The 15,478-nt window shown below is 44.7% G+C and overlaps 1 protein-coding gene across 3 annotated transcripts in view; it reads right to left on the reverse strand.

The window, feature by feature from the left end:
- agrn (agrin) overlaps positions 1 to 15,478 on the reverse strand; it is a 478,028-nt gene that overhangs the window by 81,291 nt on the left and 381,259 nt on the right. For all 3 annotated transcript variants that reach the window (XM_041206167.1, XM_041206169.1, XM_041206168.1), the window contains 4 exons: positions 12,396 to 12,596; positions 8,315 to 8,460; positions 6,491 to 6,596; positions 494 to 601 (listed from right to left, as the gene is read on the reverse strand). In XM_041206167.1, coding sequence (XP_041062101.1) covers positions 494 to 601; positions 6,491 to 6,596; positions 8,315 to 8,460; positions 12,396 to 12,596 — 561 coding nt within the window. The remainder of the gene's footprint in view (positions 1 to 493; positions 602 to 6,490; positions 6,597 to 8,314; positions 8,461 to 12,395; positions 12,597 to 15,478) is intronic.

A 15,478-nucleotide genomic window follows, 5' to 3' on the forward strand; every position in this document is an offset into this window, starting at 1 on the left:
AACATGATGAGACGTCTGCTTGCATAAAGGTACTTATATTACAGACTCCTCTTAGTGTTGGCAGGGGAGACTGAGACCTATGCATCCCTGTCTCAATACATATAGTATCCTTGCCATGGTCTCGTTGCAACCCTGTGGGAGTCTTGCTCAGGCGCTGTGCCTGACAGACTATCCTTAGTTGGGTACACAATGCTCTTGTGAAGAGCAGGAAATTCTTCGACAAGAACGCGGAAGCACTTCCAGGAGATGCTCAGCACTTCAAGAGAAGCTTCTGTCTGAAGTAGCATGGGCAATTAGAAAAATGCATACAATGGATGCACAAGTTCACTTGGGAGTCATCCTGATGAACGTACAAACATGACAAAACTGTAGCTTGAATCCAACAGTAGATCTGCGTCAATTTAATGCTGTTGGCTGTTGTCTGGTTATTACAGGAGAAACCAGGCAACTGGCTGCACTCTTGGAAAGCAAAAACACTGACGTCTCCACTTACTTGGACAACCTGCAAGGCCGACTCCTTGGGCAGCGGTTACGTTATCAAGACAACAGCCGTAGACCGATTTGCTGCAGTGTTGTTGTGGGGCAGATGGCAGAATTGCAGCTGCAGAAAGCGAGAGTTAAACAGATAACGCACTGAATACACTCCAATAGAAATTTGCAGGTAGATACTCTAATACTTGCTTGCGTTTTACAGGATGAACGCCAAGTGATTTTTTTTTTTTGGTCACCAAGTCCCTGTTGCCCCTTCTGTAGTAAAGCTATTGAATCATTGCTGGGGGTGCAGGAAGGTGGTCGGCAACATGTAGCCGACTGGAAGTCGGTATGTGGAGTTTGCTCTTAATGGTGATGGTTTTGGCACATTTTCGAGGTGGGTTTCGGTAGCGTGAGGTGGTGGTTCTGGTGGATAAGCATGCTCCAGCGATGAACACTGCAGTTTGAAGGTAGGGGGAGGGTGGAGTGTGGGATCTGATTTATCGAATGGCTCTTGTGATCTGCCAAGCCTTGTTGGGGCTGATGGGGCAGTGGGGAGAACGTATTCAGGTTTGAGGATTGCACTAATGGGGACTTGCGGAATTCTGGCTGCAATAGGGGGAAAGATCCAGAGGTATCATTGGGGAGATGAAAATACCTGGTGCTGTCAGCAAGGGCAGTGGGGTGGGGAAGGGTGAACACAGGATCAGTAGTCTCTAGGAAGTTATACATCCCTGTTGCCCATCTCCAGACTACCCAGCTTAGTCCTCAGACTGATGGCAGTTTTAAGCATGGAATTGTGAGCTAATTATAAGACAGGTAATGTAGAATAAATCTGTATATATAATATATAAACATCCACAGACATATAACAAGTGATTGAATTTTTTTGCACTAAAAAAGCTAGAATGCCATTTGTAACAAATGTGGACAGCAAAATATTCCAGTAGTCACAAAAATTAAACCTGCTCCCTTTCAATTTAACCTATCTGACCATACTGCAGGCCATCTGTGTCTAAGCTTTGGTTTGGTCATGTGCTTTTAATGCAATTATATCTTCCTTCATAACACTTTAAACAACTTAAGTAAGGAAACAGCTGATCCCAGTCATTTCCAGCCCACATTGCATCTGGTCCTACACTTGAATCACATTCTAAATCAGCTTCTACAGGCTGTTTGAAAGCAAACTGAAGTAACATTGGTAGGCAACAAACATGCTGTGGTTTCACAACTCTCTCTGATCTTGGTTCCAAACTCTCAGTAACAGATTGTTAGACTATTTCTGCAAGATATGGTCAAATCTTCAATGCTACTATTGATCAGGACTCGCTGCGTGTTAACACAAGTCATGATGCCGCCTGACAATTCTAGATTGGGTTTCCAACCCGAGTCACGTTTTCATAACAATGTCATAAGGATGTAGTGACTATATTGGATTATTTGCCTTATGTTTCTTTGTCAAAGTATTTTTCTGCATTAGGCTTCAGAGTCTGGTCATAACTTATTATTTTGTCTCTGACTGAGTGACATACCCAGTTTTACTAATGATAGCTCTTCCTTCAATCTCCTTCGTGCCACCCATACTCTAACTGAATAAAAAGATTTGTGCGAATTGAACACTGCTAAGAGGACATGAGAGGGTTGTGGTTCAGTTGGGTGGGCATAATTCAGCTAAGTTGCTGAAGGTTTTTGTTTTATTAATTCATGGGATGAGTGTGTCATTGGCTGGGTCAGTGTTTATTGTCTATCCCTAAGAAGGTGGTGGGTGAGCTGCCTTCTTGAACTGCTGCAGTCCCCGTGGTGTAGGTATATTCACAGTGCTAGTTAGGGAGAGAATTCCAGGATTTTGACCCAGTGACACTGAAGGAACAACGATATAAGTCCAAGTCAGGATGGTGTGTGACTTGGAGGGGAACTTTCAGGTGGTGGTGTCCCCATGCATCTGCTGCCCTTGTTTCTCTAGGTGGTAGAGGTCACAGGTTTGGAAAGTGCTGGCGAAGGAGACTTAGCGAGCTGCTGCATTGCATCTTGTAGATGGTCGATGTCCAATTGCCGGAATGCTGATGGTGCAATTCATGATTCACCTTAAGCCTGAATTATGGTCTTATATTTTCACCTGATATTTTGGTAATTTTCTCAAAGAGATACCAATTACTTTAAAACATATCTCACCATCAGCACGCCCTAAGATTAAGGCTTTAAAAATATTCAGTAAATTTAACAATTTTTTATTTACTATTTTGTTGTTTAACATTAAGCCCTCATACCACCACTAGAATAATTTTTGGGACTTTCCACCTGTTGTAATCTGATGAACTAGACGGATTGCAGGATTCAAGAAGGTGGCTCACTACCACCTTCTCAAAGGCAATCAGGGATGGGCAACAAACGCTGGCCCAGCCAGTGACGTCCTTGCCCTGTGAAAGAATAAATAAAAAATTGGACTAAAACCATGATCTAGGCTTCTTCAGTTCAGCAACAATTTGCATTTATATCACATCATTAATGTAGTGGAAACAGCCCAAGGGCTTTACAGGAGTTTTAGCAAAAAAAAACTGGGCACTGAACTAGTTAAGGAGATATGAGGCCAGGTGATTAAAAGCTTGGTCAAAGAGGTCAGTTTTAAGCCACATCTTAAAGGAAGAGAGAACGGTCGAGGGGCAGATGGGTTTGTGGGGGTGGGGGGAACTTCAGAGCTCGCTGGACTAGGCAAATAAATGCACAGCCACTAATGCTGTGATAATTAAAAATTGGGACGTGCAAAAGGCCAGAACTAGAGAAGTGCAGTAATCTCAGAAGGTTGTAAAACTGGAGTAGTTAGTAAACGTAAACATGGTTCCTCTCTTTATTTTGGGTTCCAATGTCCCCAACCCCTCGTAATACCATTAACACGAAGGTGTTCAGTTGCAGTGAGGTGCTGCATGGCAAACACATTATTGGGGGTCTCAGTAGCTCTACTGAATGGGAGGCAGTGGCTGGCTATACGACACCCACATGAGTCCAAGGATCGTTGCTGGATCCCACGCCAGAGATGAACGATGGCAGGGGGAGAGTCACGGGGGAAATAAGTTGGAAGCAAGGGTGGGAGTGGCTGTCAGTGCATCCTGTGACCACCGCCCCACCCCACCCCACCCCTTCCTGATGCCAGGTCCCACGATCAGGCGCTGAGTGCCTTTGAACCTTTGTAGGAAAGACCTTCTCCCCAACCCCCTGGAGCTCGCATGTGACCCTGCAAGGACTTGTTTGTTGTGCTCGTTGCATAATGTATCCCCCACCCACCGTTAGGGTAATACCAGCGGTGACTGGACGATGCCCTTAAGGGGGGCATTAATCACCTTAAGGGTCTCAAGTGGCAGCCGGGTGGGATAGCTGCCCGTCGGCCCTCCTGCTATGCACTTAATCGGGGTGGAGGAGGGAAGGTCATGGCAGTCCCTACCTGCCACCCCACTGCCCGATTAAATGCCACCTGCAACCAAACTCGCCACAGGGAGGGCACAAGATTCCACCCAGCAAGCCAGAAGATTTGACATGGGTTTGTGCAGGAGCAGTGTTTGCCTGGCTGGGACCCATGCAATGGCCTTGTCTTGAACCTCTCCATTTTACTAGACAATGATATGTCACGAGATCATGCCCCTTTATTTTTAAAAATATGATTTTTCAACTTTCAACTGACGGAAACTTTTACAATTTGAACTGAGACGGAGCAAGCTGCTTAAAAGTGCAATGCCACATTCCAAGGTGAAGGTGAGAAACAAACAAATCACCCTTAGAGGAGTGTGAAGAGAGAGACATTTCCTATAACCTAGACACCCATTGAATCTCGTAACTATCTAATAAAGAGACATTAAAAATGCAATGCACTGGATATTGAAACAGGTGGCTGTCACAGACAGATACACCCAAAACCTCCTGGAAATACACAATGGGTGAAGTATTTCAAGGGAAGGCTGCCCAGTCACTTTGGGAGAGATTGCAAGTGACACAGGTGGGGTGCCAAGAAAGTCTTCAGCAGAGGAAACAGGCTGAAGACTGCTCTCTCTCCCTCTTTTGGAATAAGTGTGTCACCTGGTTTGATAAGTCAACTCTACCAGAAACCTGCCAGTGAACCGGCATCTCATAATAATTGCAACATCTTCTACAGCTGCCCACATTCAAGAAACCAGCTAACCTAAATCAGCCACCATGTTTAAAATCTATGCCTCAAGGACAATCAAAGGACACTTCTATTGGACTCTACCTCCCCTTATTTCTGATGTGTGTGTGTGTGTATGTGTGTGCGTATATGTGTGTGGGCGTGTGTATACGTGTGTGTGTATGTGTATATGTGTGTATATGTGTATGTGTATATGTATGTGTGTATGTGTATATGTGTGTGTGTATATATGTGTGTGTGTGTGTATATGTGTATGTGTGTGTATATGTGTGTGTATGTGAGTGTGTGTGTGTGTGTGTGTGTGTGTGTGTATGTGTGTGTGTGTGTGTGTGTATGCATGTGTGTGCACATGCATCTGTTTGTGCACCCAAATTAATTCTTGAGGGCTGAATACTTGATGTCACGTTTTTATTATTTTTCTCGGATTTACTGGTTAATAAATTTGACCTTTTTTTGACTCAAGGAAACCTTCTTTGACTGACTCCTTACTGCTCACAGCTTAAATAGTTAAATACATTCTGGCTTGGAAAAGGCATATCCTCGCGAAAAAGTAACTTAAACCTTTGCAGTGGCTAACCGAGGAGGCTGAACAAGGGGAAGCCAATTCACCCCTTCTCACCTGGTCGTAACAGATACCAAATAGCACCTACCTAATCTGATGTCAAATCCGCACATGTGCGTTCATGAAAAAGCGAGTTTGTAGGAGGTAATATAAAAATAGTTAACAAAACGATTGGTGATCAGCTGCTGGCTGATCTTGGCAGGAATGGCACAGATTCAAGTATAAATAAACAGATTGTGACTCTGTGGCAACAGATGGGCCACAGGACAAATATGAAGAGCTGCTCCTGGCAATTACTTACTGGAGCACATTATGAATAAGTCTCGTGGGGTTCTCGGTGAGTTAAATTACTTATCTATTGTTAATGTATTATTGTGCTCCAGTGTAAAGGAAAACTGGGGTGAAAGATTGGCTGGAATTTTACCAGCATTTTGGTGCGGCCAGGTTTCAGGGAGGGTGCCTGTTGCCTTCCCAATGCCATCCCACTTTGCCAGTGGCGGGAAAGTTGGCAGAAATGGTGCCACCTACATGGGCAATTAAGGGCCACTCCCCACTTCCATGGGCATGGGCATTTTTCCCAATTTGCGGCGGGGGGGGGGGGGGGGGGGGGGGGGGGGGGGGGGGGGGGCACTGGGGGAGATCTTCTGCTGTCTGGGGAGACCACCCAGTGAAAGCTGGCAGCCAGCCCCCCAACATGCTCTGGCGGCAGAGGCCAACTCTTTGGGCACTTCAGGGCCCGGTGGCAACTGCATTGTCTGTGCCTCACCACCCCATCCCAATCACCAAGGCCACCCTGCCAGCGTCCCCAACCCACTAATCCCTCCTCCGGTGCTGGCCATTGAGTTCCCCTCTCATTGCAGCGGCACCCTCAAGACTGGCCACCACTAGCCCTCGGACTGAGTCAGTTGCTATGGGGTTGGGGGCGGGGGGGGGGGGTGGGGGGCAGGCTGCTGTCCTTGATTGGACCCTGGCAGCCCTGGCAGCAGCCAGTTAATTAGTCACCGTATGCCGCCCTGGGTCACACTGCCGGCTGAAGCAAGGTCGCCTTCTGTGTTTGGCTTCGGGACTCCTGCCGTCCACACAACATCCAGCCCTAGCTGATGCTACTGCAACAATATCACGGCCAAGTACCCCGCCCTGAATACTAGATCAAGATAGATGGGTGAATGAACAGGCACATCTGTGTACGCGTGTGTATGGGCACGCATTCATGCGAGTGTGTGCACACATCTGTGTCTGCACGTGTGCACGCGCAGTAGTGTGTGCGCACAAGTTTGTGGGCACGTGTGCGTATGCATACTCACCCTCACAGGGGCTAGGCATGATGACATGGAGGTCCTTTTGTTGTACACAACGTGTCATCCTCAGTTCGCACTCATTGCCATAGGTTAACCCGTCTGACCCACAGACCTAGCCAGAGAAAGAGAGGCAGTCTCATATCAAAGGGAGAGAAAAAAAAAAACACGAAAAGTACTAAACCCTGTTAACAAAGTAGCATTTGGCTAAGCCAAAACAACTGCTCCAAGGATCGTTCCCAGCAGGATTTAAAAAAAGACAAAATCTTGAACAGAAATACTGCTGACAGGATGAAAGGATCTTTGTTCAGTTCATAAACTGTACTTTTTTTTTAAAGTTTTTCTTTCCTTTTGAAGATGAGGCCATTTTTGAGAGACATTGTCTCCTCTTTCTTCAGGCTATTGGCAACACCTTCAACAAGGCTTTCCAGATTAAAAATTCCACGAGTCTGGTCCTTTTTGTCCCGCTGTGGGAGGGCAGAAAGGAATCCAAATATCAGTGGAAATTCCAAAATGAACATTGGGGAATGAGTTATAAATTCAATAATGCGGTGACTGGGAGTTGTAATCTCTCATGCAAGAACAGCTCAGGCCCAAATGAATTTACATTTGACCTCTCACCCTCTACTCCAGGCAATTAAAGTCACAGCAACAATTTCAAACCTGAAAGTGCAGGGCCATTCATTTTGTGGAAGAAAAAAATTAATTGTATCATGGGAGTCTTTACGTGTTCCTGAAGGGGTGGAACATCAAATCCAAAAGATGGAATCTCTGACACAGCAGTGCTGTCTCAATATATGCTGGTTGATACTGAAGTGTCAGTCTAGGTTAAGCATTCAAATGCAGGAATAGGGCTTGAACCCTTTTGATTCAGAGGTGAGGCCGTTAGCACCGGGCCAAGTGGACAAAGCATGACTTTCAAAAGCCACTTGCCCTGGGGAGTGTAAAAAAAGAATTCTATAATGCTATTGAATGGAAGTGGCATTGATTTATAGAAGCTTTAAATTTGACCCAGTGCACAGAAAGCTCTGGGTGATACGTTAAAGAGGTCTTAACAAATTGGACCTCAAATTGACACATGGTTATTGAAAAAAAAATCAATGCAAGCTGCAATAAATAATAGTAATGTCAGAGCTGGTACCCCCAAATGAATCTCTCTGGTCACTTTAAAAGAGGAATAAAACAACACCCAGGTTCAATGTGAGGCCATGACTCGCAATTATTGCATAGGTGTACAGCACAGACACAGGCCATTCAGCCCAACTGATCCATGCCAGTAAAGATACTCTACATGGGCCTCCCCTCACCTTACTTTGCCTAACCCTATCAGCATACCCTTCTGTTCCTTTAGCCCTTCTGTACTTGTACCTAACTAGATTCCCCTTAAATGTATCTATGCTGTTCAGCTCAAATACTCCATCTGGTAGCAAATTCCACTTACTTGCCATTCTCAGGGTAAAGAGGTTTCTCCTAAATGCTTCAATTGATAAACCCCAAAACTGGGCATGCTCATTTTACATTAACACAGTTCTTCCTTTCTTTAAAAGTACATTCCAGTAAGAGAATCATCATATCAGAAAGATGTTAAAATACAAGTTTCTAATTAAAGACTCTTGATTTTGATACTCAGGTAGCCTGAAGGGCTGAGTGGCAGCATCTGTAATTTATAAGTACAAGAACAATAGGGTGCCTTAACATCAATCATCAGAGCGCATTTGTTTTTAAAAAGTACAGGGATAAAGGAATCGCTTTTCATGACATTATTACAGAGCTTTGTCTTAATTTACAGAGCTGCCTGCAGTGGTAACGAAAACCGGGAGAGTCATTACTCACTGGATTCTGAGGGACGCTGTGACAGAAGAATTCGCAAACACATCGGTCATCTTCCGTGTCCTCATCCCACACTCCTCCATACTTCCGGCATCGCTCTTGCTCGCATTCGTTATCCTCACCTGATCCAGACCCTCCAGAACCACATTCTGACAAGTGCAAAAAGGACAAGGAAGAACATTGCTGAGACATGGCTACTGGCTCAGAGAGCAACTGGAAATGGGGTGGGGCGGGGGGGGAGGTGCGGTTAGGTGGGTGCAGTTTCAATCTTATCCACCTGACAGATACCAAGTGGCTGAAACAGCCCGGCCTTGAGCTGCCAGGATTCGCCACTGTCCGACTTTTTATCCTGCTCTCTTCAGCATGCAGCAAGGATGCCTACCCAAAGCTAGCAGAGAGCTTCCTAAATCTCAGGCGTGCCATTGGGAGCACGATTGCAATTTCAACTCCGGCTTGAGAGGGGGCAACACACTGATAATCTTCACAAAGAACAAAAGTTAGTGGTCAACATAAGGCCCAGTCTAGGGCTCCATACGTTGCTTTCCAGAATGAAATCAAGCCCACCCCTTTTCATGAAGAAGGGTGAGATAAACTTTTATTAATTTGCCCTTAAGTGAAAAAGATCCAAAGGGAGTAATAGAACTAGAGGGCTCCTAAAGAGGAAGAAGACATGCCTAGCATAGTAAGAACATAAGAAATAGGAGCAGGAGTAGGCCATTCGACTCCTCAAGCCTGCTCTGCCTTTCAATAAGATCATGCCTGATCTTCTTGTGTTTTGACTTTCACATGTCCATCTAACCCCGATAACCTTTGATTCCTTTGCCTAACAAGAATCTTAAAAATATCCAATGACCCCGCCTCCACCACCTTCTGAGGCAGAGAGTTCCAAAGTTGCCCAACCCTCTCAGGGAAACATATTCTCCTCATCTCTGTCCTAAAAGGGCCACCCCTAATTTTAAAACAGTGCCCCCTCGTTCTGGACTCACCCACAACAGGAAACATCCTTTTGAAGTTCACCTTGTCAAGGCCATTCAGGATCTTGTATACTTCAATCAAATCACCCCTCGCTCTTCTAAACCCCAGTGGAAACAAGCCACTGTCTAACCTTTCTTCATAAGACAGCCACATTAGGTGCAATTTGTTGAAGTGGTACAAGTAGCCTCCACACAAGCCGCTTCCACTGGTGATGTGGAGTGTGCTGACTGAAACACAACAGGATGTTTCAGGATGGCTCATGGAACAAGGGAGAGGGCACACAGCTTTTCGGGCACAGCTCTGAAGGTTCTGGTGGAGGAGGTTGTCCTGTACCCATAGTGGGGTTGGAGGCCACTGGTAATGCTCTGCCTGGTCTCAGTTCCTCCTCCCATTCGTCCTCCAGACCAAGGGGAGCCCCTAGTAAATTGCCAATCGCCAATCCCTTTCTCCTGGTGACTGCTGTAATATTCAAAGTGTTCTAGTGTGAGCTCAGTGGTGAGACGACCAGCCCAAAAATCAAGGTTAACATGAATGTGTATTTCTGATTCTGAATTATGGCCAAATATGTTTTGAATTTATAGAAGCATTACATTTAACAGTACAGGATGATAAGTTCAAAGTGAGCATGACAACTATTTCCATTTATCTGTTTGATAGCATCCAATAGAAACTGCCAAACAGAAAATAACAAAATACCTGCCTGCGCATCCCTCCACCCCCCAGAACAGTTTTTAAATGCACCTTCTATTGTGGCACTGAGAGACACAGGCCAGAATCGATTTTAAAATCCTCACTCTCAGATCCCTTTCTGTCCTCGACTTCAATTCCTTCCATCACCCAGCCCTTCCCTTTCTGAAGAGCTCTGGCCAAAGTAAGTTAATACAGATGATTAATCATCCTCACCTTAACCAAGAGGTTAATTTCTCCACCAGGCACGGAACCACATTTAGGATTAGAGAGTTATTTCCTAAAGCTACATTCAATCTTTATTTAGAATGACTTTGTTAATTAAATATTAAAAACTTGTTAAAAAAAGGGTCATACTTTGCATCTTGACTTTAGGTTAGTCATTGGACAATCCTTCACAACAAACCTTTCTTTAACGATGTGCAGATCTCTGTGGTGTAAACATTTGTATATCGTTCTACACCAGAACAATCAATGCCGCATTGATCTTTGGGTATCAAATAACTAACCATTTCCACTAAATGACACTAGACACTTTAAAGTTACCCTCTACTTCCCACACGGTACTCAGGAACAGACATTCAGTGAGGTTTTAAAATCAAACTTTTAACCCCTCCCCCCAACATCTTCCCTCACCAAACCCCACCCCCTCCCCCATTCCCCTCACATGAGCTGAGATCAATTGCTCATATTTCTGTTTAAATTTAATCTTTCTTGTCCTAAATGGCTTTCTTCCTACCTCCTGCTGCGGTTTTTTTTGGTACTTAATGTCAAAAAGGTTTGTGGAGCCAAGGTAGCATTAGTCTATGGAGCGTCCCTACTGTTCATTTAGATAAGGGTTGACTAGGGCTGTTCCTCCTCATACGCCAAGAGTAAGAGTTTCACAGCACTAGGTAAATCACAGGCTTGGTTATTGTTTCCTGAACCTTTGAAATCAAAGGAGATTACACAACATGACAAGGGTAGTGAACTAGGAAATTTGAAATGAAATGCACCAGGTTATCTATCTGAGTGCAGTGCAGCACCAGGTGATCAGTGTTCTACATGCTTGACTTCCTGTATCCTGCTTGAGCAGAAACTCACTGTGAACAAGTTTCCACTTGAACTGCAATAAATCTCCTTAAACATCTCCAAACATTGACATTGTCCACACTGACAGTCTTGAGCTTCTTAGCACAGAACTGAATATCGAGCTGATTGGAAAGAAGAATGGCAAAGCTCCTTTCAAAACATCCCAGCTGAAAGCTGAAACTGTATGGAAAAGACTGAGAAAGTATCACTGTGGGGAGGGAGTGAACGGCTGTACAGATTCTCTCACATCTCACAGGGGACATTAAACTTCACCAATTTCTATGGAGCTAGTCTGACGGTAAGGACACGGTGGCGTAATAGTAATGTCACTGGACTAATAATCTAGAGTCCCCGGCTAATGCTTGGGGGACATGGGTTCAAATCCCACCATGGTAGCCGGCAGAATTTAAAATTCAATTTAATAATATCTGGATCAAAATCAGTGATGGTGGCCATGAAACTATCATTGATCATTGTAAAAACCAATCTGGTTCGCTCATGTCCTTTAGGGAAGGAAATCTATCGTCCTTACCTGGTCTGGCCTACATGTGACTCCAAACCCACAGGAAAGTTGTTGACTCTTAACTGCCCCCTGGAATGGCCTAGCAAGCCACTCAGTTAAAGAGCCAATAGAGATGGGTGACAAATGCTGGCCCAGCCAGTGAAGCCCACATCCCAAAAAAGAACAAAAACAAAGTGAAAGGCCAAATTTGCATTTGTTGGTCACTTCAAGAAACTATCATTTCTGACCCTCTCCACTCATTTCCATACCTATGGTAGACACAGGGTGATGAGAAAGGATAATTTTGCACGTAGATCAACTGCACCATCCAAACTCCCACTATAATGGGTACCTGCTCTTTCTATTTAATGAGGGCTTTTGGCAGAGTGTGAAAGACCAATAAACCTGTCTTAATATCTCCAGCAATGATTCCCACTGTCTGGAACGTGGCTTCAGTGGACTGATAAGTCTATCACACGGTCAAGGACATGGTACCCCATCGCTTTATGAAATAACATTCAGATGTATTCTAGAGGGATGCTTTTATGCTGCTTAGATGCAGTCAATGTACAAACCACACGAGTAAATTTAACAATAGCTGGCAGCAGCTGTGTTGGAGACTGGATGGCAATAGATGGTCCTTGCTTTATAGGGCAATGACCTTTGCTTTTTCTGGTTTCCTGATAAACAGAGTGCATAATGGGGGGTGTGGTGGGAAGAGAATGGAGTGCCAAGCTTCCAGCCATGGACAGATCTTCATAACTAGTTTAGATCTCCACTATATAGTTAGTACGATGCGGTACTCCACACTATCCAAGTATGCTGCACTAATTCATATGGGGTACATACCATCATCACAAGGACCCTCTTCTACAACCTCAATTTTCTTCTTCTGTTGGCAGGAGGCAGTTTGCAGTTCACACAGGTGCAGGTATGTGATCCCATCGCTCCCGCAGACTGATGAGATGGGTTGGTTCTCACACCGAGGGCAGACACATTGGCCGTCAACGCACTTTGCTCCAAACAAACAGATGGTGGAGCCACATTGCTCTGAGAAATGGAACAGCGAGAATGTGAGCAAGCAGGAATAGGACAACCTTAAGAAGCTTTTCTGCTTCACACCCAAGAGGCGTTCCCCCGACAGCAGCCAAATCATTTCGACTTTTAGACGTCAAACAAGTTAGAAGGTTGCACTGGAGGAAATCATGGCATTCTAAAGAGTGACACTGTATAAACTATAAAATGATCTGTCCACTTCTGCGACAGGTTTTAACTCTTCCAGGGCAGAATTACATTGCATTGTATTTACAGCACAGAAACAGGCCATTTAGTCTAACAGGTTTATGTTGGACATCAGCCTCCTCCTCCCTCTCTATTTTGTCTGACCTTATCTAGATATCCATCTATTCCTTTGCCCTCATGTACTTAATTCTTAAAGATACCTTTGCTGTTCACTTCAACCATGTGGTCAGTAACAAGGTTGGAGGTATAATTAAGGGCCATTTACAAACTAAGGCAAACGTCCAAGAGCAGATAAGACCATAAGACAATAAGGCGTAGGAGAAGTAGGCCATTCAGCCCATCGAGTCTGTTGCGCCTTTCAATGAGATCATGGCTGACCTGACAATCCTCAACTCCATTTTCCTGCCTTTTCCCCATAACCCTCGATTCTCTTACTGATCAAAAATCTGTCTATTTCAGCCTTGAATATACTTAACAACCCAGCCCCAGATTATCCCCCAATCCCCCCTGCTTCAGCATGGTGTTAGAATGAACACAAGCTCTACCCAATGCACAGAGCCAAATTATTCAAATTACTGGACGGAGGGGGAAGAGAGCATTATAAATATGAAATCAGAACCGACTGCGCACGTCAGCCTAACATTTACTAGATTTTTGTTCATGCTCGATTACTTCTGATTTGCTCTTTTACAGGCTCTTTCATCCTGCTTGTGACCTCCCTCAGCTGAGTGGGTAAAGAGGCAGTGGCCTGAGTGCTGGCCTCTTCAACTCTGCCTGTCGCACTACTTTCTGATAAGCTGACAAGTGTCACCAACGCCACAAACAACATGAGATGTCAGCCTTCCTCTGCCTGCTTTAAGAATGAATCCTCCGTCAGCAAGGAACTGAGTCAACCACAGGTCTCAACTGTGACAAGCAACTGAGGGCTCCAGCCCACAACCATCCAGGTGGAAAACAGCTCAATTGTTGGTCGATATTGAACCTCCCCCTCCTTTTCATTGAATAAGTGTTATGCTCCCACCTCTCCACTCTTCAGGGAAATCTGATTGAAGCTTTACTGCAGTTAAAAGGTTCTTTCACTACCATCTGCAACGAGCTGCAGCAATTGCAATCATCTGAATAGATAGTCTGGGGAGGCAAACCTACACATAAACCTTCTACACCCCACATAAAAAGGAAAAATTTGCAACTATGATCGGTGTTCCCAATCCTCAAGGAGGTTACATGACACAGTACAGGGTGTGTTTATTAAATAAGGGAGGTCACAAGCAGGATGAAAGAGCTTGTAAAAGAGCCAAATCAGAAGTAATAGAGCGTGAACAAAAAACTAGTAAACGTTAGGCTGACGTGCGCAGATGGTTTTGGTTCATTGACATATGAGGAACGTTTGAGGACTCTGGGTCTATACTCGATGGAATTTAGAAGGATGAGGGGGGATCTGACTGAAACTTACAGAATACTGAAAGGCCTGGATAGAGTGGACGTGGGGAAGATGTTTCCATTAGTAGGAGAGAGTAGGACCCGAGGGCACAGCCTCAGAGTAAAGGGAAGACCTTTTAGAACAGAGAGGAGGAGAAACTTCTTTAGCCAGAGAGTGGTGAATCTATGGAATTCATTGCCACAGAAGGCTGTGGAGGCCAGGTCATTGAGTGTATTTAAGACCGAGATAGATAGGTTCTTGATTGGGGATCAAAGGTTACGGGGCGAAGGCGGGAGAATGGGGTTGAGAAACTTATCAGCCATGATTGAATGGCGGAGCAGACTTGATGGGCCGAATGGCCTAATTTCTGCTCCTATGTCTTATGGTCTTATAACTCAGTTGAGGAGGAACATGACCAGAAACACACACTTTGCAACTTGCATTTAAATAAGCTTCTAATTCGATACTGAAATGTAAAAGGAGGGGACACTACAGCCTACCCAGTTCTCAGGTAGGTCCCATTTGAAAGGGAATTGTCTTCACCAAAAGGAATTTAACAAAAAGGCATTCTTTCATTTATTTAGAAAATCCAAAATCTAAATATTATAATTACACATTGTTGCTCCACTTATTGTCTTTAATTGTCTATTGTTGATGTGTTGAATGAAACATTAAATTGAAGGCCCATTTTCCTGGTCATGTGGGTGTAAAAAATCCCATGACACCATTCCAAAGAAGAGCAGGGGAGTTATCCCCAGTGTCCTGGCCAATATTTTGTTGTTGGCCGCTGCCCCTCGATTTGAGGATGACATCTACGCAGGGCTGTGGGTTTCTGCCATGGGTCATCATCTGACTGGACAGGCCAATTCCCGACCCGCAGACCTTTGGACACGTGGGGCCGGCCGTCCCATGAGATAGTGGGATCGGAAGTGCAGGATCTGCTTCCTTTTCTTTTCTCCTCTGCAGCTGCCCTGCCTCATCATTAAGGCATTTGACTCAAAGTTTGATGGAGCTCGATGGACAAGATGCCTCCATTTTGAACGACCGATAGCAAGCTGGGCTTGGAGAGCTTCTGAGTGCTTTTGTAACTCCTGTGGAATGCTGGCCACTGGAGAGTTGAGAAAACAGGACCTGGCCAATATTTATCCCTCAATCAACATGACAAAAAGAGATTATCAGGATGTTATCATATTACTGTTTTGCTGTGTGAAAAATGGTTGCTGTGTTTCCTACATTATAACAGTGACTATACTTCAAAAAAGTATTTTAC

Source organism: Carcharodon carcharias, chromosome 15, assembly GCF_017639515.1.
Source record: "Carcharodon carcharias isolate sCarCar2 chromosome 15, sCarCar2.pri, whole genome shotgun sequence".
In the NCBI taxonomy this organism is placed as follows: Eukaryota; Metazoa; Chordata; class Chondrichthyes; order Lamniformes; family Lamnidae; genus Carcharodon; species Carcharodon carcharias.